The 24,215-nt window shown below is 44.2% G+C and overlaps 1 protein-coding gene across 1 annotated transcript in view; it reads right to left on the reverse strand.

Annotated features, from left to right (window-relative positions):
* Positions 1 to 10,029: 10,029 nt before the first annotated feature.
* The window catches only part of DENND5B (DENN domain containing 5B), a 118,360-nt gene continuing 104,174 nt past the window's right edge, over positions 10,030 to 24,215 (reverse strand). The window contains exons 14-21 of the mRNA XM_062010335.1: positions 23,995 to 24,116; positions 21,660 to 21,805; positions 19,844 to 19,962; positions 18,553 to 18,740; positions 16,837 to 16,919; positions 16,546 to 16,672; positions 15,573 to 15,747; positions 10,030 to 13,998 (exon numbers count right to left, since the gene is read on the reverse strand). Coding sequence (XP_061866319.1) covers positions 13,815 to 13,998; positions 15,573 to 15,747; positions 16,546 to 16,672; positions 16,837 to 16,919; positions 18,553 to 18,740; positions 19,844 to 19,962; positions 21,660 to 21,805; positions 23,995 to 24,116 — 1,144 coding nt within the window. The 3' untranslated portion in view covers positions 10,030 to 13,814. The remainder of the gene's footprint in view (positions 13,999 to 15,572; positions 15,748 to 16,545; positions 16,673 to 16,836; positions 16,920 to 18,552; positions 18,741 to 19,843; positions 19,963 to 21,659; positions 21,806 to 23,994; positions 24,117 to 24,215) is intronic.

Here is a 24,215-nt window from a genome sequence, read left to right on the forward strand (position 1 = left end):
GACTGAGTGCAATCTGTTACCATCAATGTGGAAGGCCTACTGAGGGGTTAGTCTGATGTGGTGAGGTAACAGCTGCTCCATACTTGAAAACATCAGTAAACCTCTTAAAGAAGCATGACGTTCCCTTCACTGTTTATTCTCTGTTGGCACTGAGGGCTTTCTAAAAGTCACCTGCATTCTATGTGTGATCCTAAGAAAACAAGTGTTTCCCTTTCCATAGGGGAAATGAGAATACCCAACTAGAAAACTACCATTTCTCTTAAGTGGGAATGATAATGTTCGTAACATGTCACAGGAAATTAGAAATAATACTCAGATCTAACCAATTGTACAGTGTATGTTCCGTAAAATGATCTTATAACGAAACATCTTCCAAAGTATTTGTCAAGTGAGTGACAGCATCCATTCCACACAATAGTTAAAAGAGCGATAGGACCAAACATGATGTGTGAAGCAGAGTGCAGAACCTCCTGTCCTGGGAAAGTAAGCTGCATTGTGTCCAGCAAAAATCCCCCATGTCTCTTATCAGAAAGCTGAGGCTGGCACAGAGACCATCCTTAGTTCTAGATTTGTGAGGTGTCCCTGACTAGCATGACCGCAAGTAAGGTGTCTAAAGACAACCGGGATTTACCTGTCTGTGCAAATCTTGCAAGACTCTTCAAAACAGAGCAGAAATTGCCTCTTAAATAAGCACACAGGTATAATGTTTGATAATGCCATGGAGGCTGATGCTAGCTATCTGCTACTGGTTTGGAGACTTCAACGCTTTGAGTGAGTAAATGCTTCCTATTCAAAATAAATGATACGAAGTTGGATCAGCCTGAGAACAGTAACAGAGGCTCAAACCAAAAAGTCCACAACTGGAGGTCTGCCAGTCTTCTCTCACTCCCCAAGTATCAGAGTAACATTTCCCTCACTGATAACGTGACAGACATTTAAAAGAAACAACCTACTTGAGCTCTCTATACTGAGGGGTTTCAACCATGGCTTTTCAGCAGAGAACAGATCTGTACTATATTATTGAGCTGAAGTGCACAAGATTCCTGCTGAGTCATCTCTGGTCTTGGTGTACTTTTAAGTCTGTTTTGATCTGTGCATTTTGAGGGTTTCACTTACACGCTGTTACGCTGTTCAGCCATTAGGGAGGAGACATAAAGGTAGGTCCTCCTTCCAGCTCTTTCCTCCTTAGAGCCACCATCAACTCTGTTGACATGCTGTTGTGGTCTCTGCTGCACTGCTGCAGCTTTCAGCAGTACTACTGTTCAAAGAGCAGCACTGAAGGTGCCATGACAGACCCTTCTTCCCCATGGCCAGGCCTCTGGCTTCTCCTCCAGCCACATCGGCCTTTGTCAAGGTCTTTGACTCATGCTCCAGCACAGCAGCACAGAGTGAGCATCAGCAGTTTTACCCACTCTTTGGGAACCGCTTCGTTGTCCTGTGTCTTTTTCACCTAAGAAACATTGTGGGAGAGCACTGTTTGTCCACCTGCCAGCCTCGGCCCTCTGCAAGGCAAGGCCTAGCCTCCTCTGTGCCGCCACACCAGAGCTGGCAGCCACGCTGATCTCCAGGCCTTGCCATAAGGTTCGCAGCACAGCCTGACCTATCCCACTACAACATGAGATGGCAGAACCTTTATTCAACGGGAATGGTTTTGTCTCAGCTTGACAGGGCGTTTTGCTGGCAGCCTTAGGTGGTGGTTTCTTCAGTCCGGTGCAAAGCCTGGAAACCCCACACTCCTCTCCCCAGAGGCTCATGGTACAGCAAGGTCATGGCCCTTTTGTTACCCCCAGACATTAACATTGTCCCCATCATTGCCTTCCCCACCTCTGCAAGTGTCTGCTGCCTGCCTGCAGGTGCTGGCTGAGGGGGCCAGTGGAGCATGCAAAGCAGCAGCTGAGGAAGAGGACGCAAATTCTTTGTGATCCATTTGTAGTTTTGCTCACGGGCCCCAGAGCTGCTTCCCCCTGAGCCTGCATGGTCCCCTCTAACCTTGGCTGCCTCAGCTCTCTTCTCTCATTATCTATTTTGAACCTGTGCCGCCCTCCTGCCTTTAGGGCTGAGTGTCTGGCATTGCTCATGCTAAGTCAAAGGTAAAAACCGCAAACCTAAGAAACTGACATAAGAATAGGGCGACATATTAATGTGTACCTTTGCTGATGAGCCATACTTATCTATGTAGATTGGCTTAAAATCAGAATCACCCCTCTAAATATCTTCATGGTTGCCATTTAAAGAACAAGGGTTTAGGATTGCCACACACCAGCCCATGCTGTTCAGCTCAGCAAGGCTAGAATATGCACTTGACTTTACATGCTCATGTAATTTCAGAGTTCTTAATTTAGTTATCTTTAAAATCACTTTTAAAGGTTTGATATACTCAGATTTGAGTGCTCAGAAGTTGGATCAAATCTTTTCAAGCCAGTCTGGCATTGCCACAACCGAAGAAGAATTACATCAGGCCTGTTCCATAACGTCTTAGGCGCAGGGAACAAACAAAAAGTTTCACTTGCTTGTTTTTGCATCCAAAGGTTCATTTTGTGCTTTAACAAAACATGCTCAAGTTTTGATATAAATGTGAATACACAGGAGCTATGTCCCCTTATGTTGGATTCAAATTTTTATTGGCTTCAGATTCACATTTTGTCCCTTTATTTTACATTACAGAAAATCGGCTATTGAATATGCATTGTGCATTCAGACAGAGACTCAAGAACAAACACTCTCCTGTCTCGTGAAAACTTTTTTCTCCTGTTTTAATGTGTTTTGTCTTCCTGTTTCCTTGCTACTTGTGCTAAGAACACAATGCCCTTGGAAAAATCTTGTTTTGCTGCATATACCACATCCCTTGTATCTGTGCGAACTCTAGAGACAGGCAAAGCACAATGCAAAGGTATTCAGACAGCTTTGGCCTCTGCCAACTGTTTGTGCATTTCATGCATTTTTAACTGTATATACTTCTGTTTGTCCCCAGCTTAATGCTTTCATGAAGAAAGCCTGGCATTTGCCTGATTTGCAGCTGTTGACTTCTTTGCAAGCAAAAACCCGTTTCGTAACAGTCTTTTCGTAACTCGGGTGCTAGTTATATCATAGAACAATGTTTTAATAAATGTTATTTACATTTTTTCAGAGTAGCTAGAGGGGTTTTGGTTTTAATTAGCTGAGTAAGAGAGCCATGAGTGATTACACGGCCACAAACAGAGCTGTTACCATCATCTCCCAGCTCCTTACTCATGGTTCCCGTGCCAGGGTAGCTAAAACAAGGAAAAAGTAGTACAAGCCCTTGCAGGTAAGTATTTTTTGAAAGAGAAGGAGGGAGAAATCAATGAAGATGTTACAGTGCCTGGAGTCCTCAATAGTTTCCCTTACCTGATTCGTTGCCTAAGCCAGAAGCAGGAAAGTCTCTTAGATCTGGGAAGAGGGAATGGAGCGTGGGCCCTCGTGTCATCCTCCCCCAAGAGATACATTGCGGGGTGGTGGGAGTGGTCAGAGAGGTTCTTCTATGGAAACATTGCCTGCTGAGAACCCTTATTCTCAGCATGAAAGTGAAAGTCACTCAGGATCCCTCAGCTACTGAAATCTGAAAGGATCAATGTCCAAGGGACAGAGGGATATCCCGGGAAGCATTTTGAAGAGGGACCTCAGTCAGTAGCTCAGTCCAGGACGTCACCAGGAACACGGCAATAGGTTTGCAGTGCTTGGGAAAACTTGCTAGTAGCCTCACATAATTTTTGGGGGGGATGAAAACTTCCTTTGGATGCTTGTTTGGGCTGGTGCTATTGCAAACAGCCTTAACTTCCAATGGCAAGGAAAAGCTTCAGTCACCTACAGGCCAAGTGTGTGTACAAGACTGATGCATACAGGCATTTGGCAACTACAGCCTGGAGTAGGCTGTGGAGGGGAGAAAAGAGCATGCCTGCACTGCCTTGTATTGCTAGGTCCTGCTCTGCCATGGAGAATGAGGTCTCAGATTTGCCCACAAACCTAATCTGTGCCACTGGGCTGAGTGGGATCTCTCCAGGACATCCTGCACTTGGTGATAAGACAAGCCATGATGTTCACAGCTCTACCCAGAGTTAACACTGGAAGTCTTCATGGTCAGTCTTCTGCTTGTCAGACACTGTTTATTGCCACTAGTTTCTTCTAGATTATCTTAACCAGGGAGATGAACATAAGGCTTTTGAATATCTTCATTAGCAAAAGCCTGGCCCTTCACAGAGGTAAGCATTTGTACTTAAAATGCTGAGATCACTCTGATGTGTAAGAGTGGGATGTTGATAAATATTGTGTGTTGAAAGCAGCAGCAATAGTCACTTTGTTATTTTCCCAAAAGAGAGTTGATTGTCTTCTGTGCACAAATAGGTGAGCAGACTGTGGTGCTTGTGAATGTCTGTCTAAACTTATTTTAAGAACTTCCACTGACTTCAGCAATCCATGGTGCATCAACTTGTGGTTGTACTTCCTAGGATGCACATTTGAATTGAAGATCAACTAGTTCATTCCTCGGTAGTTAGACACAAATGACTGAGCCCAGAACAGCTCTCCTGTTTCTCACTGATCACAGCTACCCATGCTACCTCAGCACAAATTCCTGCTGACATCTGAAATTCTCTTCTAATAGAGTCCACACAGAAGCTGAATTAAATAGCTTCTCTGGTCTGCAAGTTTTCCCTGGTTCTCTTGTGTTCCTGTTATCATGAATGGAAACCTTTTCCACAGGTTTCAAGAACACGAAACCTGGGTAGAGCCACAGGGTGTTTGCTAAATGCAGTTTTTCTGAAAGTCATTTTTTTTGGGGGGGTGGTGTCCTGTGCACCACACCCACTTTCAGCCAACTTCATACTGTTTATACAGTCAGGAACCATACCATCTGCAAGAGGTTTAAATCTCAGGCAAGCTAATAGCCACATTAATTCCAAGCTGGTGGATTCATATTATGTGTTTCAATTTAGAGCACATCCTATTTACCTCATGGGGTAATGACAGTTCAAAAGCTGCATGTGTGCAAGCAGGTAAAGTTAATTCAGGTGAGAGCACCGAGCAGAAGAAACAGGCTAAAGAGACTGAATGGAAGAGTTTACAGGTATGTCAAAGAGTATAGTCTTTGGGCTGACTTCACAGTTCATTTGAAATTTAATTCCATGCCTGTCTTAAAAAAACCCACCAACAACCACCACCAACAACGACGATTCTCAGTCGTACTGATCATTTCTGACTACTACTGGAAATCCCTTGCTAGCACTTTGTATGTCTTCCAGCATGTATTCTCTGGTATGGCTGATAATCCATTTCAGCTTAGAATCATAGATTTGCTTCAGCTGGAAGAGACCTTGAAGATCATCGAGTCCAGCCTTTGTCCCATCAACTACTAGACCATTTCCCTAAGTGCAGCGTCCACCCATCTCTTAAACACCTCCAGGGATGGTGACTCCACCACTTCCCTGGGCAGCCTGTTCCAATGCCTGACAACCTTTTCAGGAAATAAATTCCTCCTCATATCCAGCCTGAACCTCCCCTGGTGCCACTTGAGGCCATTTCCTCTTGTTCTATTGCTTGTAACACACAGGGACAAGTTGAGGGGCAGAGAGAGGACAAGATTAACTTCATCTTGCAAAAGCATCTGTTTTCTCCTCTTCCCTCTTGGTAGGGAATCACTTGCCATCCTGACACAACCAAGCAAGTATTTATATGCCTTTCTGTAGTGCTTAAACACACTGCAGATAGTAAGCATAATTGCCGTGCTGTAGTGAAGTACGAAGAAAGCCTGTTTAAAAGCTCTTTAACTGTACATAGCTACACAGACTTGCTCTTGCACACAATCCCACAAATCAACAGGTTTTACTGATGCCTTTAAACTGGAATTAACCACAGGTGAGACCTCAGGGTAGTTCTGTCACGGTGGAGCTGAAAAGCCATGCTGAGTCACACACCAGTGGACGCTGGATCAGTGACTGCTAACCCCAAGGCTGAATAGCCTGGATTGGCAAGGCAGAGAGTGGCCAAAGTCCCACCAGTCTACCTCAACTCCCTTAGCTGCAAAATGGGATACACCAGAAGCAAATTGCTTAAAGGTGTCGGTGGAAGTCGGGGACACCTAGAAATTGAAGCCATATTTTCTTGTCTCTATCCTGTGCCTCTGTTAAGACAACGAATTTGTCTTCATATCTAAATTATGAATATATGGTAAAAAATACAACTACTGCAGCCTATCACCCTTAGTTTTCACTCTTGTATATTCTTTGTTTTTTGATGTGTAAAGAACATGCTAATATATCACTTGGAAGCCTTTGAAGAAATGAACTCATGATGGGAGGACAGTGATGAGGGGGATATTGCTAGCTTAGCCTCCACAAGCTACCGCTGTCGGACTTCTCTAGGTATAACTGAAAGGTGAGTTTTCTCCTCACAAGGCCTACTGAAGCCCATCTCTTCCCTCCAGCTGCAGAGGCAGGGTAAGGAAAATGCCTTCCCTAAGCTAACATCAGCCTTCTCTCTTGTTGGAAGCAGGGGAATGCAAGGATTGCAGACCACCAAATCCAACATCTGGCTGCTATTGAGGGAGGAGTTTACTTGTGGTTTAGTTTCAGCTTGTATCAGCTGGCTGTGGGAGTGGGAGAGAACTTGGCCCTGAATGTGCTGTGCTGAGATGGGGATGCCTCTTGCATTGTCCTTGCTGGGAGAATAGATGCCCTGTGATAAGTGCTTGGACTCCTAGGGAACTGCATCCCCTGCACAGTCCTGCCAAATGTACCTGGCGAATAAAACTCAATTGTTCATTCGCTACAGACACTTGTTGAGCACTTCACCATGCAGAAGGGCTTGAACACCCAAGGCTGAGTGAATACATCACGATTCACCCATTTTAACTTGCTGCTCTGGCCAGGTCTAAAAGCAAATGGATCAATCAATGAATGGGCTGTATAAAACTAAAGAGTCCACATTGAGCAAAGTACAGTTATTTTCCACAAAGAGAAAGAATTGTTGTCTGTCTTCTATGTTCATCCAAGACAAGACAAGTAGACTTACACAAGCCTTGGATAACCACCACAAGCAGGAGGAACACTGTTTTACAGATTATTACTCAGAGTAACTGGCACAAATACTCAAACCTCTATGAGATAACAATTATTTTACAATTATGGATCCCACTGAATTAGTTATTGAATGGTAACAAGGTTGTCACTACATCACATAGCAATGACGGCAACTTCTCTTGAAAAATATGCTGTGGGTAAGGATCAGGGGGGTTTTGGCTGTGGGGTTTTTTTTTTTGTTTGTTTTCTTTTCTACTCCCCTGGTGCCCTTTGAAATAAAGGTGGACTTGGTTAAAGTCACATCCTCTTCTGACAGAAGTTCATATAATCACAGAATGGTAGGGGTTGGAAGGGACCTTTAGAGATCATCCAGTCCAATCTCCCTGCTGATCAGGTCACACAGGAACATATCCAGGCAGGTTTTGAACACCTCCAGAGAAGAAGATTCCATACCCACCCTGGGCAGCCTGTGCCAGGGCTCCATCACTTGAACAGTGAAATAGTTTTTCCTTATGTTTAAATGGAACATTTTGTGGTCCAGCTTCTTTCCATTACCCCTTGTCCTGCCACTAGATACACAGAAAAAAAAGTGATGCCCCAACCTCCTGTCATCCACCATTTAGATATTTGTAAATATGAATGAGACACCCCCTCAGTCTCCTCTTCTCCAGGCTAAACAGTCCCAGTTCCTGCAGCCTTTCCTCATGAGGAAGATGCTCCAGTCCACTGATCATCTTCTCTCCAGCACTTCCCTGTCCCTCTTGAGCTGAGGAGCCCAGAACTGGACACAGTACTCCAGATGAGGCCTCACCAGGGCAGAGTAGAGGGGGAGCAGAACCTCCCTCAACCTGCTGGCCACACTCTTCTTGATGCATCCCAGGATGCCATTGGCCTTCTTGGCCACGAGGGCACATTGCTGGCTCATGGTTAGTTTATTGTCAACCAGGACTCCCAGGTCTCTCTCTGCAGAGCTGCTCTTCAGCAGTTCCACGCCCCCAGCCTGTACTGTTGCGTGGGGTTGTTCCTTCCCAGATGCAGGACTCTGCACTTGTCCTTGTTGAACCTCATGAGTTTCCTCTCTGCCCAACTCTTAAGCCACTTGAGATCCCACTGAATGGCAGCACAGCCTTCTAGTGATAGTCCTTATAGTTCTTTCAGAGGAGCTGAGATGCCCTGTGAGATGTGTGGGGAATACAGATGGGCGCATTACAGTGTCAAGTTTTCCTGCAGAACTCCAGCTTTCTACTGACAAATCAGCTCTGCAGTGGCTTGGCAGACAGGTCACCTTAACCTGCCACCAGATAGAAGACCTGAACAGAAATTTTCCCGTTCCCTTCACATTCTGTGCTTTGCTGAAACCAGCTTAGAATGATACTTATCTGATGGAATAGCAGGAGAGAAAATAGGAATATCAGCAATGAAATCTCATCCGCAATGACAGGAGCCTCAACCTCTGAGCTGAGGTGGTGCCAGACAGGGAAGCGGCTTCACTCTTACCTGGAGCACAATTCGTTCCAAAAAGCTAACCTGAAATGCTGGAAAAGAGCAAACTAGATGGGTGAGCTGTTTCAACTCCTACCTGTGCAAGTTTTCTTCTCCTTAGCCTTTGCAGTGTTCCCAGACTGCATCCACAACAGCGCAGTGGAGAGGAAGTTATTTGCACATCCTCATCTGGGCAAGTTTAGTCCTGCTTTATTTCAAGTGCTTACTGCCTTGAAGATGTAAGATCACATAGTCTCTAATTTACATACTTATGCCGAACACATTTAGCAAGGAGGTGTAGTAAGTATGGCCACTCCTCCTCCTGAAACTCGACCACAAACAGCCCTGTGGATTTTATTCACATTTATGAGATCCTATAACTTTGCTGCTACACTGTTGATGAACAACAATATCATCAAACAATGTATTTCAGGATTCCCACATAACAGTCCCAGGCTCTGGGACTTTCAGTCCCCTCCTGAGATTCTCTGCCTTTTCAAAACCAAGAGTGAAAGTGGATGGACAGACCTCACACACACCATGCACACACAGGTGCAGGGAACTGCATTGCAATTATGCAGTTTTCGATAATTCTCACATTTTTGCCAATTCTAGCTGGGAGGGACAGGGTGGGGAGAATTTCTGCAAGTCCAGTCCAACTCAGAAAAGCCTTTAATTACTAAATAGGGCATTTCCCCATCATTCTTTTCCACCTTTTATTTTTGTTGCAGGCTCTCTCCCCTCTCCCCTCCCCTCCCCTCCCCTCCCCTCGACTACAGACTGGAGGGCATGAGTTTCATTACAGCTTTTTAACCCCAAGTTCAAATATCAGAGCAACCTATGCCAAGAGAGGAAAGAGACCCTTGGCTGCAGTTAAATCCCACACTTTCCGCTTTGCTGCAAACAGGATCCCACCTCCCTTCTCCCCACTCCACTCCAGATCCTAAGGGAGAGCAATCCAGGCTGCCTCACAAAGGCTGAATAGGCCTTTGATTTCATAGAATCACAGAACGGTAGGGGTTGGAAGGGACCTTTAGAGATCATCCAGTCCAACCCCCTGCCAAAGCAGGTCCACCTAGATCAGGTCACACAGGAATGTGTCCAGGCGGGTCTTGAAGACCTCCAAGGAAGGAGACTCCACACCCTCCCTGGGCAGCCTGTGCCAGGGCTCCCTCACCTGGACAATAAACCAGGTTTTTTCTTATGATCCTGCTGCTTGCCTTTGGCCAGCCACATTTTCCACTTGAACCATGAAAAGGAAAGGCTGGTCAGGCTTGGCATAGCCAGACTTTTGTGCCAGGGGAGGCAGAAAGGCAGGTTTTGAGTGTGAACCCTCACATCCCCTCTTTGCTCCAGCAAGTTCCCGGTCCGAGGAGTCACTGTTGGCCAAATCCTTCTGTTCAACTTGGTTCTCTTTACAAAACACACCCTCCAGGCTTGTCTCAGTTCCTCTGCAAGGAGAAAAGTGACACCAAGGGTTATCCTCACAGTTTTATTTGTAAAGGACATAGCATGAAAAGCTGTATTTCAATGTAGTTCAAAACCTGAAAAACCCATGTCAGTTTGTGGTATGTATGTTAAAGTGCTTTGATATAACAATACTTTTACTAACTTCGCCTTGAAAATAATCCCGTTCTTATTCAGTTAGTCATAACGTAAAGACAAAGTATACTCAATGGAGACATTTAAGGATTGTTTTAAGCTATACAGGGCACATTTGTACATTTCAGGTGTGACACAAGGTATTTCCCCTTAAGATGCACACCTTTGTTTGACTGAAAGAAGGAATTTTCTCAAACATGCCGTTGCACAACTATTCTAAAAGGAAAATGAAAAGGACATTTTCGAACGATGCTACCTAATGACACAAACCGACTCAGGATAAACACGAGTAGATTTTCCACTAAACAGCAGAGTTTCATTCGTTTCAGAGAATTATAAATACATATTTTGTACATAATGAGGCATTTGATTCTCTGACTCCCTCGGGTTCCCACGCTGGATGTTGGTATAACAGGATGATACAAACTCAGACATGTGCAGATGGGTATTGGATAGGAGTTAGTATTATTATTATTTTAAAAGTAGGTATCAGAGAGCTTTGGTCTTTTCCAAGATTCCCTTTCTCAAACAATGAAGGTGCTTTAACACTGAAGTAAAAAAACCCAACTGCGTTAGCTTAGAAGAATCCTGATGGGTTTCTCACCATTTTAGTGGGTAGAATGATTCCTGTAAACCTTACAGAAAAAAAAACCCCTCACAGTTTCCAATAAACAACAGCAGTCTACTACAAATATATATTAAATCATACATGATTGGAGAAAAATTCACTACAAAGAACCATATTTGCAAGGTTGTCAAATAACTAGTCTTCTAGGAATCCGAGGCACTCACTCGGTTGTGCCCCTTCCAACATATCTCACGGTGTTTTATTGCCTACAAGGAAACATTAGACATACGTAACTTTTATTGTGTTATTATGATGATGAGGTGAAACCTGACAAACCCAAACGAGTCAATGCTTGCTGAAAAAGCTGATGTGAAGTGGTGTAACAGGTAAGTGCTAAAGGTTCTTTAATATAGTTTAAAGTGGGGGAAGGCCCTGTTTTGAATTGAAAAATTTCTCAGGTTTTGACTTATTTTAACCGAAGAAAGACTTGATGTAGCTATTGCCCTTTTCTCTCCGTGTGGTTTATTCCTCTATACTTGACCTTTAGATTTGCCCACGTTTGTACTTGATCCTGCTTGTGCTTAACCCGTGTCACGTCAGATGAATGTTACGACTGCTTTAGTCATGAAGAGTCTTTGGAGAAGTCTGTAGTGGTATACTTTGGAGAAGTATCCAGCGAGCAAATGCAGATGCTACCGCGAAGGAATCCAAGCACTAAAGAGGTTATTATTTCAGTCAAAGGAAAGTCACTTAGACTGGGTTGGGCGTGAAAAAATTATGTACAGCAGTCATTAGACATAAAAGGCTGGAGCTGTAATAGAAATCAAACCATCCTAAGCAGTCATTACCAAATAATGCTGCCACGTGGTGCCTGGTGCTGAATGTATAATTTGCTGATAGAGCTAAGTACTAAGGGTGCATTTTCAATGGCTGCCAATGGGTTGTTGTGCATTTTCTGCAGACTTTAAGCAGGCTTGTCTGGCCACACAGAAAAACCTAATCCCAATTTTCACATTTCTGGAAATGTAAGAGGGGTGTGACACAGCCGTAGGTTCTGGCTACTAACTTAGGACACCATTCACAGCCTTTACGTTAGTTGCTCACACCCACAGGGGTGACATGGCAGTGCTGCCTACAGTATTTGGCATGAGTTTAGACAGTTTAAGGAAGTACAAGCCCAGGAGGAAAGAACAGTTACTAAAAGCTGGAACCCTTATTAAACTTGATGACTCTCTAACAGTGTTATTTTACTTCTTCCTTAGAAACAAACAAAAAAACCACCCCTTCTGCAACAAAACCCCCTTTTCCAATGAAATGAAGCCACATGAAGAGTTTCCTCCTGACTGAGAATATGATGTGAACCTTTGACATTAAAGTGAAAGCTGTTCAGAAATGAACAGCAAGAGGACCACAAGAAAGTCGAGAAGTTTGAAAAAAGGCAGGTGAGAAAGCAAATGCTCATTTTCATCCTCTTTCCTCTTCCTTAGGTCTTGTCCCTCTCTCCACCACGTGCACACTATACCCAGACATGCTACTGCCCAGCATTCCCAAGTCCCTCCCAATGTCACTGGAGTGAACAGTGCAAGGCTATACACTTACAGTACCAGCTCGGGTCCTTCCCAAGCCCCAGCTGACAGTGAGACATCGACAGAAATCCACTGATGAAACAGCCAAGGTCATAGGGAATAAACAAGTGAAAACAAACAACTATATTTAAACTAACCTCCAAAACCTAAAACCAGAGGCAGCTGACTATGCCCTCAGATTGATGCGACTCCCATCCATGAGAATGGAAAATACACTCATGGTATTTGCTGCATGGTATCCACAAGATGCTTTTAACGTAAACTTGTGTTAAATTTTTGGCATACAGGATTTCAGTTGCTCCCATTTCCTCTTCAAGAGCTGCACCTATATACACATACTGTATTACTAACACATTAGCTGGAAAGAGTGTAGGAGAGGAGTCTCAAAATACCAAAATGAGATATCTTTTTTGTTTCCTTTTGCTTTTTTTTTAACAAAGCAATGAAAGATCCTGTACTCCCTAGGAACACTCATTCTGTGGGATAAAGGAAGACTCATAACTTGTCAGCGTTTCAAAACCAGCTGATACAGTTTAGTAGCACAGCAACATTGGTGTTTGTGGCTCTACAGCAATGATTCTTCTCAAGTACAGCAAGAATTTGGTATGAACCAAATTCCTCAACATGGTAAAAAGCAAAAAAGAAAGAGTCATGCACAACATAAACTGGCTGAGGGCATTAGGGAATCGTCAGAACATCCAGACAGGCAAGGGACACACCGAGTGAAGCAAGCAAACCATCAATCCGCATCTCAGGGTGCAGCAGCACTGCTTAAACAGCTCTCTGTGCTCTGCAGTTCTGAGGCTGATAGAAGTCCTCTTCTCCAGTGTTTAAACATTTCAACACTCGTCTCTCATTTTGGAGATCAACAGAAGTGACACAAAAAACCTTACAGAAAAAAAAAACCCAAACCAAACAACTCACAACTTCTGTGCGTGGAAAGGGTTGAGTCATCAAACAAACAAAAAACTGAGAGAGACCATGTACAGTAGGATAAAACAGCATATGCTGACAATATTTCCAAGGGTGAGATAATCACAATGGCTACATAAGGATATTTGCTGTATTCATTTGCAATACCTGAAAAAAAAGCCCTGCTGAGTTTGCGCTGTATTTACACATTGATTGGCTTCTTCCTTGCAAGCAAGTAGCTGCATCCCTTCCCACCTCGGTCCTTCCCTCCCCAAAGTCCTTCCCCTGGGTTTAAGCTACTCATAGTCAGAACAAGAACATTCAAGTCTAAGAAAAATTTCTTAGAGTAATATAATTTCTTAAAGAAGATAGCATATTTACACACATCTAACACATGAAAATACTCTATTTTATACTAAATTTCTGTTTCAAATAAACTACAATACTGCATCTTAGCCTTCTGCAGCTTTAGAGGACAGTCCCCGTCGGGCACAAACTGGGCTTCCCGCTCCCGCTTCAACCGGCAGCTTTGCATTACAGTGGTGCACTACCATGGCGTTCAAGTCCTGACAGGTCTCCAGTTGTGGTTTGCTTGCTTGGGAAAGGAGTAACAAAATCCTCAGCAAAGCCATGCTAAACATCCACTCCTTTAATGAGCGATCCTTCTAGGACTATGTTGAAATCTTGCAACGTCTGTAGGACTCGGATGAGGGAGTTGACAGTCATTCGGTCCCGTAGAAGAGCGTTCTCCTCGTACATCCTTGTAATGGGCGGGCACTCTGCCAGCAAGGGGATCCACTGGGAGAGCAAGTGGTCCCTGCAAAGGGGTTCAAAGGAATCATTTTAGCACCAAGTACAATAGATCTCGAACTGAAATCCTTCTCCAAGAGCATAACCCAAAACACACAGTTTCTTTTTGCAGGTGATGCATGTTGTTTGCATGTTTGTAATCATAACCCTTGGTTTTCTCAGTAAAAGGCAGGTAACTGAGCTGAACGTACTGTAGGAAAGAATATGGAATCAGACAGTTGACAAATGACAACTGACTTTGGAAGAACTCAGCAATGTTTTCTGATCAGGAATGGGGAAAGTAAAATTCAGGAAAAAAACAATAGGCTGGTTTCCTACAGGTTTTACATGTATCCAGACGGACAAGACAAGAATGGTTCTTATTTCTAGACAAATTACAACTAAGCCCTGTCCCTCCCCAAGCACCAGACAGAAAGCATCCGATTGGGAAAGAAAGATTCAGCTAGAATACTGGAGTTTCACAGGGATCGGTTCTGGGGCCAGACTTGTTCAATATCTTCATCAACGACCTGGATGAGGGGACAGAGTGTACCCTCAGCAAGTTCCCTGATGACACCAAACGGGGAGGACTGGCTGATTCACCAGAAGGCTGTGCTGCCATTCAGTGGGATCTTGACCGGCTTGAGAGTTGGGCAGAGAGGAACCTCATGAGGTTCAACAAGGACAAGTGCAGAGTCCTGCATCTGCGAAGGAACAACCCCATGCACCAGTACAGGCTGGCGGTGACCTGCTGCAGCTCTGCAGAGAGAGACCTGGGAGTTCTGGTTGACTAAACTAGCCATGAGCCAGCAATGTGCTCTCATGGCCAAGAAAGCCAATGGCATCCTGGGATGCAAGAAGAGTGTGACCAGCAGATCAAGGGAGGTTCTTCTCCCTCTCTACTCTGCCCTGGTGAGGCCTCATCTGGAGTCCTGTGTCCAGTTCTGGGTTCCTCAGCTCAAGAGGGACAGGGAACTGCTGGAGAGAGTCCAGTGCAGGGCCACCAAGATGATCAGGGGAATGGAACATCTTTCATATGAGGAAAGGCTGCGGGAACTGGGGCTGTTTAGCGTGGAGAAGAGGAGACTGAGAGGAGATCTTACTAGCACTTATAAATATCTAAAGGGTGGGTGTCAGGAGATTGGGACATCCCTTTTTTCTGTAGTGGCTAGTGACAGGACAAGGGGTAATGGGATGAAGCTGGAACACAAAAAGTTCCACTTAAACATAAGAAAAAACTATTTCACCATGAGGGTGACAGAGCAGTGGCACAGGCTGTCCAGAGGGGTTGTGGAGTCTCCTTCCTTGGAGGTCTTCAAGACCTGCCTGGACATGTTCCTATGCGACCTGATCTAGGTGACTCTGCTTCTGCAGGGTGGTTGGACTAGATGATCTCTAAAGGTCCCTTCCAACCCCTACCATTCTATGATTCTATGATTCTATGATTCTATGATCTTTCACGTAGTGCTAAAGCTGCATAAAATAGGTACTGGATAATAGACAGGTATGAGAAATGGAAAACTAAAGGTAGTTAACAGTGGTGTGAAAACACTCTTTTAGTCTAATTCAAGAAGACACACGTAACGAAGAGCAGTCAGGTACCTTGTCCCCAGGCAAACCAGAATCTGGAATTTGCCATCCTTTCCGATGTTCCTTGGGGCTGTATTGATGGCATTCACATAATGACAGAAGGTTTTGCATGAAGACCTCTGAAGCAAAAGGGCCTCCTCGTTGTCTCCAATCTGGTCACTGGTTTCAAAATACGCGACAGCTTTCTCTGTGGTAGGTTGAAAATCAGAATGCAGTCAGAATCAGAGCAGCAGTACTTCAATGGGACACAGAATCACACAAAGGAACCCTTCAAAAACCAACCTGCTGAGAGCTATTGCACAGTATATACATGGATTCCTCACCCTTATGACCACAAGCAGGTAATCATCTCCATCTTTCCTACCTAGCATTGGTCAGCACACTGGTTGATGCCTAATACAGTTAGGTAACACCAAGGAGCTGCGCCAGAGTACCTACTGATAGTTTTGAGTGATACCATCAGATTTGATTTTTCACCTTTTCTGAGTAAGCACTTACTCTCAGGCTCAGTATCTCAACTTGACAACATGTTTTAAGGGAATTAGTATGTCTTAAATTACCACAACATAGGCCTACAGATAATCATCACCAGAAGATCAGTGCAGCAATTAGAAGACTTCTCACAAGTGACTAGAAATCAAAACCTTTCACTCCCTGCCCTTGCCCAACTCTCCCTCTACCATTGTTTGCTGCTCTACCCCAACCTTCAGCCTATCCTCTTTCTGGGTATAAAAGCAGCTCTTTGAACATTCACCTATGAATAAATGGCTAGAATTTGAAGCGCTCTTAAATTTCTACACAGATTCACACTCATCCCTTATACAGAGTTTGGTATTTCTCATTTTCCATCTTATTTCTCATTGACTTTAAGCAACCTGGAGCAGGTGCTAGGTAGGAACGAATGCCACCCTAGCTGACAAGAATCTGAGGTCTATGTGTGAGTAGTCGTTTTGCCCTTCTGCCTCCTTATCCCATAACAGCTTACCTATGAAATCCCAGAGGAAGACATTCTTATGAAAAATGCGAGCTGACTTGAATCCATGGTGGAAGACCTGCTCCAGCGCTGCGACCAGACCGTTCTCTCCACACAAGAGAATGGTAAGGCTTCCTCTCTGTGGGAAAGGGAGCCTGTAAGTACAACTTGCCTTGCTTGTACGTCCAGAAGCTTAAAATCTAAAGCTTAATAGTTTCTATTGGTATTTTAGTTCCATTTCTGTTTATAAAAATGTTTATGTGCATTGTAGATATAGGGCAGGTAACGAAAAGCAGTGAGTACCTCTTTCTCTGGCTTGTGGAAGTGTTTCACAATGTTGTTCACAGCTTCTCCAATTCCCTCTTGGATCTGTCCTGCATTAGGCTCTGTGAAATGATGGAAAGCACGCTAATTGAAGATACCACCTTTAAAACATTCATCTTATTCTATGATGACATAGCTTGGACTGCAGGAATCATTCTGTATCTTTAACAGATTGTCACATGTCTTAGTTAAACATGAGCATTAATTACAAAGCAGCTGATGAGCAACACTGGAATAGTCAAATAAATTGCCCTACCTAAACATGCAGAACCCAAGGATTCAGTCTGATAAATATTTTATTTGAGTTAATCACATCTTGCTCGTCACATTGAGCACAGCAACCCTCACACAAAGAGACGTAGGCTGAAAGCTTGGAGCCCAGTCATTTGACTCCACATGACTGAGGCCAGAAAACCCTGCACACATTAATTCCTGACCTGAACCCACAACATTTTATTGAGACCAAACCAGTATTTATCTTAGGCACATGTCTAGTCATTGTGCCAATGTGAGGGGTCACAGGCAGAGAATATTCCTTATTCATGGTTCCAAGAGTAAGATATCTTCTGTGTTAAAATGTGTGCCGTGTTTCTGCTCAGACTCTGTTTAGCTGTTTGCCTCTGCTACTGAATCATGCTATGCCTCCATCTGCTACTATCTCAGCTTCCTGTGCAGGTACTTGCAGAAAACTAAGTCCCTCACTTACTCCCTGTTTGAACCAGGATGAACTTTCAAAACTTAATTTTAAGCTGATGTTTTCAAGACTTCAATCACTCTCATAGTTCTTCTATGAGTCCTTTTTAGTTTTTAAGGTATATGCAGGTTGTTATTAGCTTGTCCTACAATTATTGCTTTGGAAGCATGGGGTACTTCAGTATCATTTTAGTAGACAATGAGCTCCACAGCCTCTGGCAGGCCTAACACAGAGCCTCATGTAGCTCACAAGACAAATGAATTATTGGGCCTTAGTGTTCTCAGACCTAAGGAAATGCTCTCTAAATACCTCTGATGCCCACTCCTCCAGCTAGTATGGACTTGCACACATGAAGAGCTGCAGTGGTTTTTAAATGCTGCATTACTCTTGAAGGCTAATCTTGCCTTGCTTGATATTTCAGCACTCATGTCCTCTCATTTTACAGGAGCTGGACAGATTTATGAACGAGACCTATCCTGTGCTCACCTGTATGCTTTAGCAGAGAATGCCTCACTCATGTGGCCCTTACAGTCCCCTACACACATTGTAGACAAACAAAGTTACTCATAAAAGCTAACTTTAGGGAAGTGAAGCTGATGTCCCCTTGGGTCTCTCTGGAGATGTACTCCTCCAGAAAGCAATTCATGGCATCCACATTGGGCTCTGAACTGGCCTTCAGAGAGGAGCATCCTCCCACTGACTGCAAAGTGAGCTGGGAAGCTGAGCAGCATCAGCTACTGAATTCTGCTGCCTCCTCCTCCTTCATATCTCCATGCTCCAAGGAAAGAGACTGTTATCTCTCAACTGTCAAAGGGAGACACTGCAAGAGGCAATATGTACAGTGCAGTCACACAAACCAGGGCAGAAAAAACTCATCAGCTCTCAGTCGTTTCTCTGCACCAAGCCTTGCTTCAGCAGGAGCTCTCCTGATTACATGAGCTTTATTTTCTCAGCAGTTGCTGTCCCCTCCTAGGTCACTGGAGAGATAGGAAGGGACTTACTGGTGTTCTTCCCTGTGAGAGAAGTGATGCTCAGTCGTCGAGCCGTGGTAGGAGATTTCTGCTGGGGTGGGGTACGGCACTGCTTTCCCAGCTCTTCATCAGACATGGAGGACACCAACTCTCCAATGAGTATTCGCTCCAAACTGCCATCGTCAACACCCTTTCCCAGCCAGCGCCCGCAGGGAAACCTGTCATGCAGCCAGCACAAGCACAGGTCAGCTACACAGGTAATCTAGTTTCATCCCAAAGTTAGAGGGACAGCTAGCACCCATAAAGACTGCTAATGGGCAGGGAACACTCTGGAGACTCCTGCACCACAACTGATAGCACCAAACCAGAAAACTACATTCACCTCCATCCTTAGGAAAACAGAACTATTGCAAAGCTTGCGTGAAAGCATTGGACAACAGAAAACATTACACACATACTTCATGGGCCACATCTTGGTTTCTGATGGGTTATTTTTTCACTTGTAAACACAACAGATATTCAGCCTTTAAAAATACCGTGTGATGATTATTGATCAAATCCCCACTCAGCTGAGGCTATGACATCTCCTCATACTCAGACCTCACCTTGCATTTTATTGCTGTACTTTTTGACCCCATCCATAGTCCTAACTACATCCATACACATGGCCATACCCCCAGTCCTTGTATCCCATTTCCTCCTTCTTTCTTCCACACACTGTGGCCAGTCCTGAGCTCTGGAGCTCACCTCTCTGAATTATAGTTTTCCAAGTCCATATTTAGAAAAAAAAATGAAGTCTGCTTAGCCAGATATTTTGTAAAACTGATGAGTTAGGAGATCATTTTGATATAAGGTGTCTGTACCCAATAGAAATCATCAAAACCTTTTATTTAAGTCGAGCTTCTGCATGTTTGTTAAAGCATCTACACGTCTTAATATTTTGTTTTTTAATAAAAATAAGATTTGCCCTAAACTATTATTCCAGTTCTTGGAGGTTTAAAGAGTTCATTTGTGACCAATTTCACCACACTAAGTCAAGAGATTTAATTATTAGACACTAACAACTGAATCTCTTAAAAAATATCCATACTGCCTGTCCTATCTCAGAGAGAGGCAAAGAAAATCCTACATTCAAGCCTCATTTAACATTTATCAAATTATTTGACCTCAACTAAGGCTTCTGATATGAGAACCTATCAGGTACTCAAATTAGCCCACAGTGCTCCATCAGCTGAGGAGAAGATGAATGCCTTCTTGCTTTCTCTAGGATTTAACAGGTAGGAATTTCAGACAAAAAGAATAATTGAAACTTGTTGCTTACTTGTATGTGTGTCCTGTTATTTCATTTCTGACCATGACACAATCAACCAGCCACTTGGCTAGCAGCCCTGAGTTGTCATGACCAATCTGAACGGTCGTCAGCTTCCCTAAATTCTGGCACTGAAAAGAGTAACAGTTTTTACTTAATTTAAAAAACAACAGATCTCTCTCACACACACACTCCCACCACATACACACATATGGTCTCAAATATATGCTTTTATTCAGTTTCCTTTGATTTATACAGCAAGTATTTTTAACCAAATAGGCAGAACGTTTTGAAAAGCAGGGTAATTATTTTAACATAGGTGAAAAGAAATCCCTTGAAATAAAAGTATTAAAAGCCTGTGAAGAGATTACATTCTTTGTTGGGAGCACTCACTTTTAATATTTCTGAGGAGTGTTAATTACCAATTCTGGAGCTTAGGTGATAAAAAAAGGGGTGCTTTTGCAGAAGAAATAGTTCCTCAGTAAAAACAGCTTTTCAAAAATGCATTTTGAGCATCCTGACCTTCAGTTAGTTCACTTCATACTACGATGCAGTCCCTAGATCCTTTGTTTTTTTCAAAGATTGATTTGCTTGTTGTTAGGTAAGACAAAAATCACTAAGGGGAGACTCTTAACATCACAAACACAGAACAAGGAAAACAAGGGACTGTGAATTCCAGTGCAATATGTAACTGTAGGTGGGGCTGACAGCAACATCTGTTAACGTCACCTAAACACTTCCCTTGCAAGACCTTGGTTTTCATTGCTTCTAATACTGCCAAACAAGCAGCTTGGGCTGACATTTTCCATAGCGGGTGGCTACCCAAGATGATATTTTAGGAAAGCTTCAGCCAAAGGAATATTCCAGAATCCAGAACAGTGTAAGTATGGCCCTTAAATAGGTCTAAACATGTTATTTTGCTTGTTAGAAGTCTTTAGATCTTTTTCTACAAAATAGTAATATATGAATGAGAGGCAGCCATTCTGTCACAAAAAAATCTATCAAAAAATCTATCCATATTCAGCAAGAAGGGTTTTTTACTATTGTTTCAAAGATCTGTCTGCGTACACTCAATGGAAGCAACTGTAGTACCAGATTTTCCTACAAAACCACTCCTTATTGGCTATGGTACAGCCTGTAGCTACAGGAGCCTGATGGGGCTTCCCCTGCAATTCCCAATACCAGCTGCTTTGGGGTGGCACTGAGCCAACCTGTAATTGATGGGTGGGGAAGCAGAGGGGAATGCAAAGAGAAAACCACAGCAGCAGAAAGAAGAGAGCCCAAGAGGGACCACAGCTGTTTTGCTGTGTGTGGGGTGCACCTAAAGCTGTGAAACTGAAGGGCTGGGGTGGGTGGGTTAGACTGAAAGGAACAAAGACTGGGTTGGAAGGAAAGCAGCAACGCTGGGCAAGGAGTCGAAGTGGGAAGAGATGAAATTTGGGACTGGCCAGTGGTAGAATGGGATCTCAGTAGTGGTAAAGGTGAAGACAGACTGAGAGAAGAGAAAAGAAACTTGGAAGGGAAATGAGGAAAAAAAGGGGAATGAGTCCTGAAAAGGAAAATGAGGCAAGGCACGAAAGGGAATGAGATGTAGAAACAGACTAAGTGAGGAGCCCTTGGCCGGGACAGGGCCAGCAGTGAAGCCTGTGGTTAAAAGTGGTATGTGTTCACAAGAAACTTTTATCTAGCAGAGGAGGCGCATGCTGCACTGTTTTCCTGTACATACTTGAACCTTGAAAACCTTTGCAGAATCTGAAATGTTGTGATCTTGAGACAATAAACATAGAAGCATGCTTCAAATTGAGAAGTGGAAAGAGCATGTACTCACCTCAAATGTCATTTCTAGGTGGTTTTTAGGAATCTGCATTACTCCTGTGTCTCCTAGTTCTCCTGATACACAAATCCATGGGTTTGACGTAGTTATTGCATTGCTTAGTTTTTTGATGGGAATTATCACTGACCTATAAGGGATCACTAAGAACAGAAGAGGAGGGAATAAGTTAGTCTTTACTTTTTTTTTTCTTCACTTTACAGTAAATGCAGTTTCTGGAGTAAAGCACACCTCTGTCTTGAAGGCGAGTTCTTGTGCCATGTCTCAGCAACCTAATAAGAACTCCTACTCTGTTCTCCCTATAAAGGCTTAGATAAACCCGCAGAGTGCCTTGCTGTGACAGCAGACAGAGGGTTACAGCAGCAGTTTTTCTTCCAGACAGCTATAGAATCAGTTAGGTTGGAAAAGACCTTTAAGATCTTCACGTCCAACTGTTAACCCAGCACTTACATGTCCACCACTAAACTGTGTCCTTAAGAACCTTACCTAAACATCGTTTGCATACCTTCAGGGATGGTGACTCAACCACTTCCCTGGGCAGCCTGTCCCAATGCTTGACAACCCCTTCCGTGAAGAAATTTTTCCTAATCTCCAACCTAAACCTTCCCTGGCACAGCCTGAGGCCGTTTCATCTTGTTCTATCGCTTGTTACTTGGGAGATGAAATCGACTCCCATCTCGACATAACAACCTTCCAGGTAGCTGTAGAAAGAATCATGTCTCCCCTCAGCTTCCTCTTCTCCAGGCCAAACAAACCCAGTTCCCTCAGCCGCTTCTCGTAAGGCTTGCTCCCTAGACACTTCACCAGCTTCGCTGCCTGTCTCTGGATACGCTCCAGCGCCTCCATAAACCAGAAGCAGCGGCGCCGCGACCCAGCTGTCGGACATCTTCCTTCCAGCGCTATCAATTCCCGCCCACAGCTTCTCCCCGCCGCCCGCCCACAGGCGCAGGCAGCCGGGCCGGGCCTGGCCGGGCGCGGCGGTGCCGCACGGTGGCGCCGGAGCCCCGCACGGTGGTGCTGCAGCCCCGCGGCTGGAGCCGGCACAGGCCAACGGCGGCCCCGGGGGCTGCCCGCGGAGGGGATACATCTGGCATTATTTATTATCGCTATTTCGCTTTTACATCTGCACCCTTCATAGCGCTTACGACAAGGACTGCCACCCACACCTGTCAGATACTCCTCTCACCCGCTGTCACTCAGATACTCTTTCTCCTTGTTACGTGGGAGATGAGATCGACTCCCACCTCGGCGCAACCTCCTGTCAGATAGTCGTAGAGAGAATAATTTCTCCCCTCAGCCTCCTCTTCTCCAGGCCAAACAACCCCAGTCTTCCAGAGGAAGACTCTCTCTCCTTCTGTTTCACAAGCCACCTTTTTGACTGGCCTGCCTTTTTACTTTTTTGTGTGTGTGTGTCATACAGCGATATTATTGATCTCAAAAAAACCCACTTTCACATTCCAAGCGCTTGTCCTACTGAAAAGCTGTCAAGCTGTCCTACTGAAAGCTGTCAAGCTGGATGCCTCACAGAAATCAGGTAATCAAGGATGAATAAAGCTCTTTGCACTGTGCTAGGTCTGAGGGGATTTATTGCTTTAGGAGGAGAAAAAAATAGAACGAGTGCCTGTTTTGACAGCCACGTAAAACGTGCTTCACTTCTCTCTGAACTGGCAGGGAAATGAAGACTTCCAAGGTGAATCCAAACAATTAGATCAACTCATGTGCTTCTGCCCTCTCCACCTGGCCCAGTGCTGGAGAGACAAAGATTTTCTTTCAGATTTCAATACAATCTTTGCTGTTCTTACAAGACAGGATGGGAGAGGAAATCTTTTTAGCGAGTAAAGAGAGACAAAAAGATTTAAAATATACAGCAGAGTACAAAGTGCCGTGTATTTCACCCTCCAAGACTTCCAGCTCCTTCTCAGTCTGTAGAGAGTAGGCTGTTAGGGTGTACACTTAGTAACAGTCAGAAAGAAGCATTAGGATGTAGAGGACTTGTCTAGGGGGGAAGATAAAAGAAACTACGCAATTTGGTAAGGAAAAATCAAGTGCTCCAGTGGCTCTTTCTGCTGATGACTCTCCTTTGTGCAATGCTCTTATCCAGAGCACTCCCACACAACCTTGGCTCTCCAGCTGGTTTCCCAGAGCAACACTCAGCACCCATGAGCCCAGCAGCAAGAACCAAGGTTTCCAGATAATGGCTCAGCTACTCAGGCACCAGCACCAGCAACATCATCTCTTAGAAATCATGACAGCAACTAGTTTTTATTCAGGAGGAAACAAACTGATTCACTAATTTTTATTCAGGAGGAAAAAAACTGATTCTGCAACTCACTGATTGTGGTGAAGACGCTTGTGAAGCAGAAGTAATCCACAGCGTTGAGCGAGAGCAGGTGATACAGAAACTGTTCCCGTTCTTCTTCACAGCGCAGGAAAGCGTAACGCTTGTAAAGTTTCCTGGTAGAAGCAAATACATTGCTTTTTTGTTGTTGTCGAGAAAGCACCACGTATCTTAAAAGATGTTTGAATCTCAAAACACCGAAGGAAGAGTTGATC

This window comes from Colius striatus, chromosome 1, assembly GCF_028858725.1.
Source record: "Colius striatus isolate bColStr4 chromosome 1, bColStr4.1.hap1, whole genome shotgun sequence".
Lineage (NCBI taxonomy): Eukaryota > Metazoa > Chordata > Aves > Coliiformes > Coliidae > Colius > Colius striatus.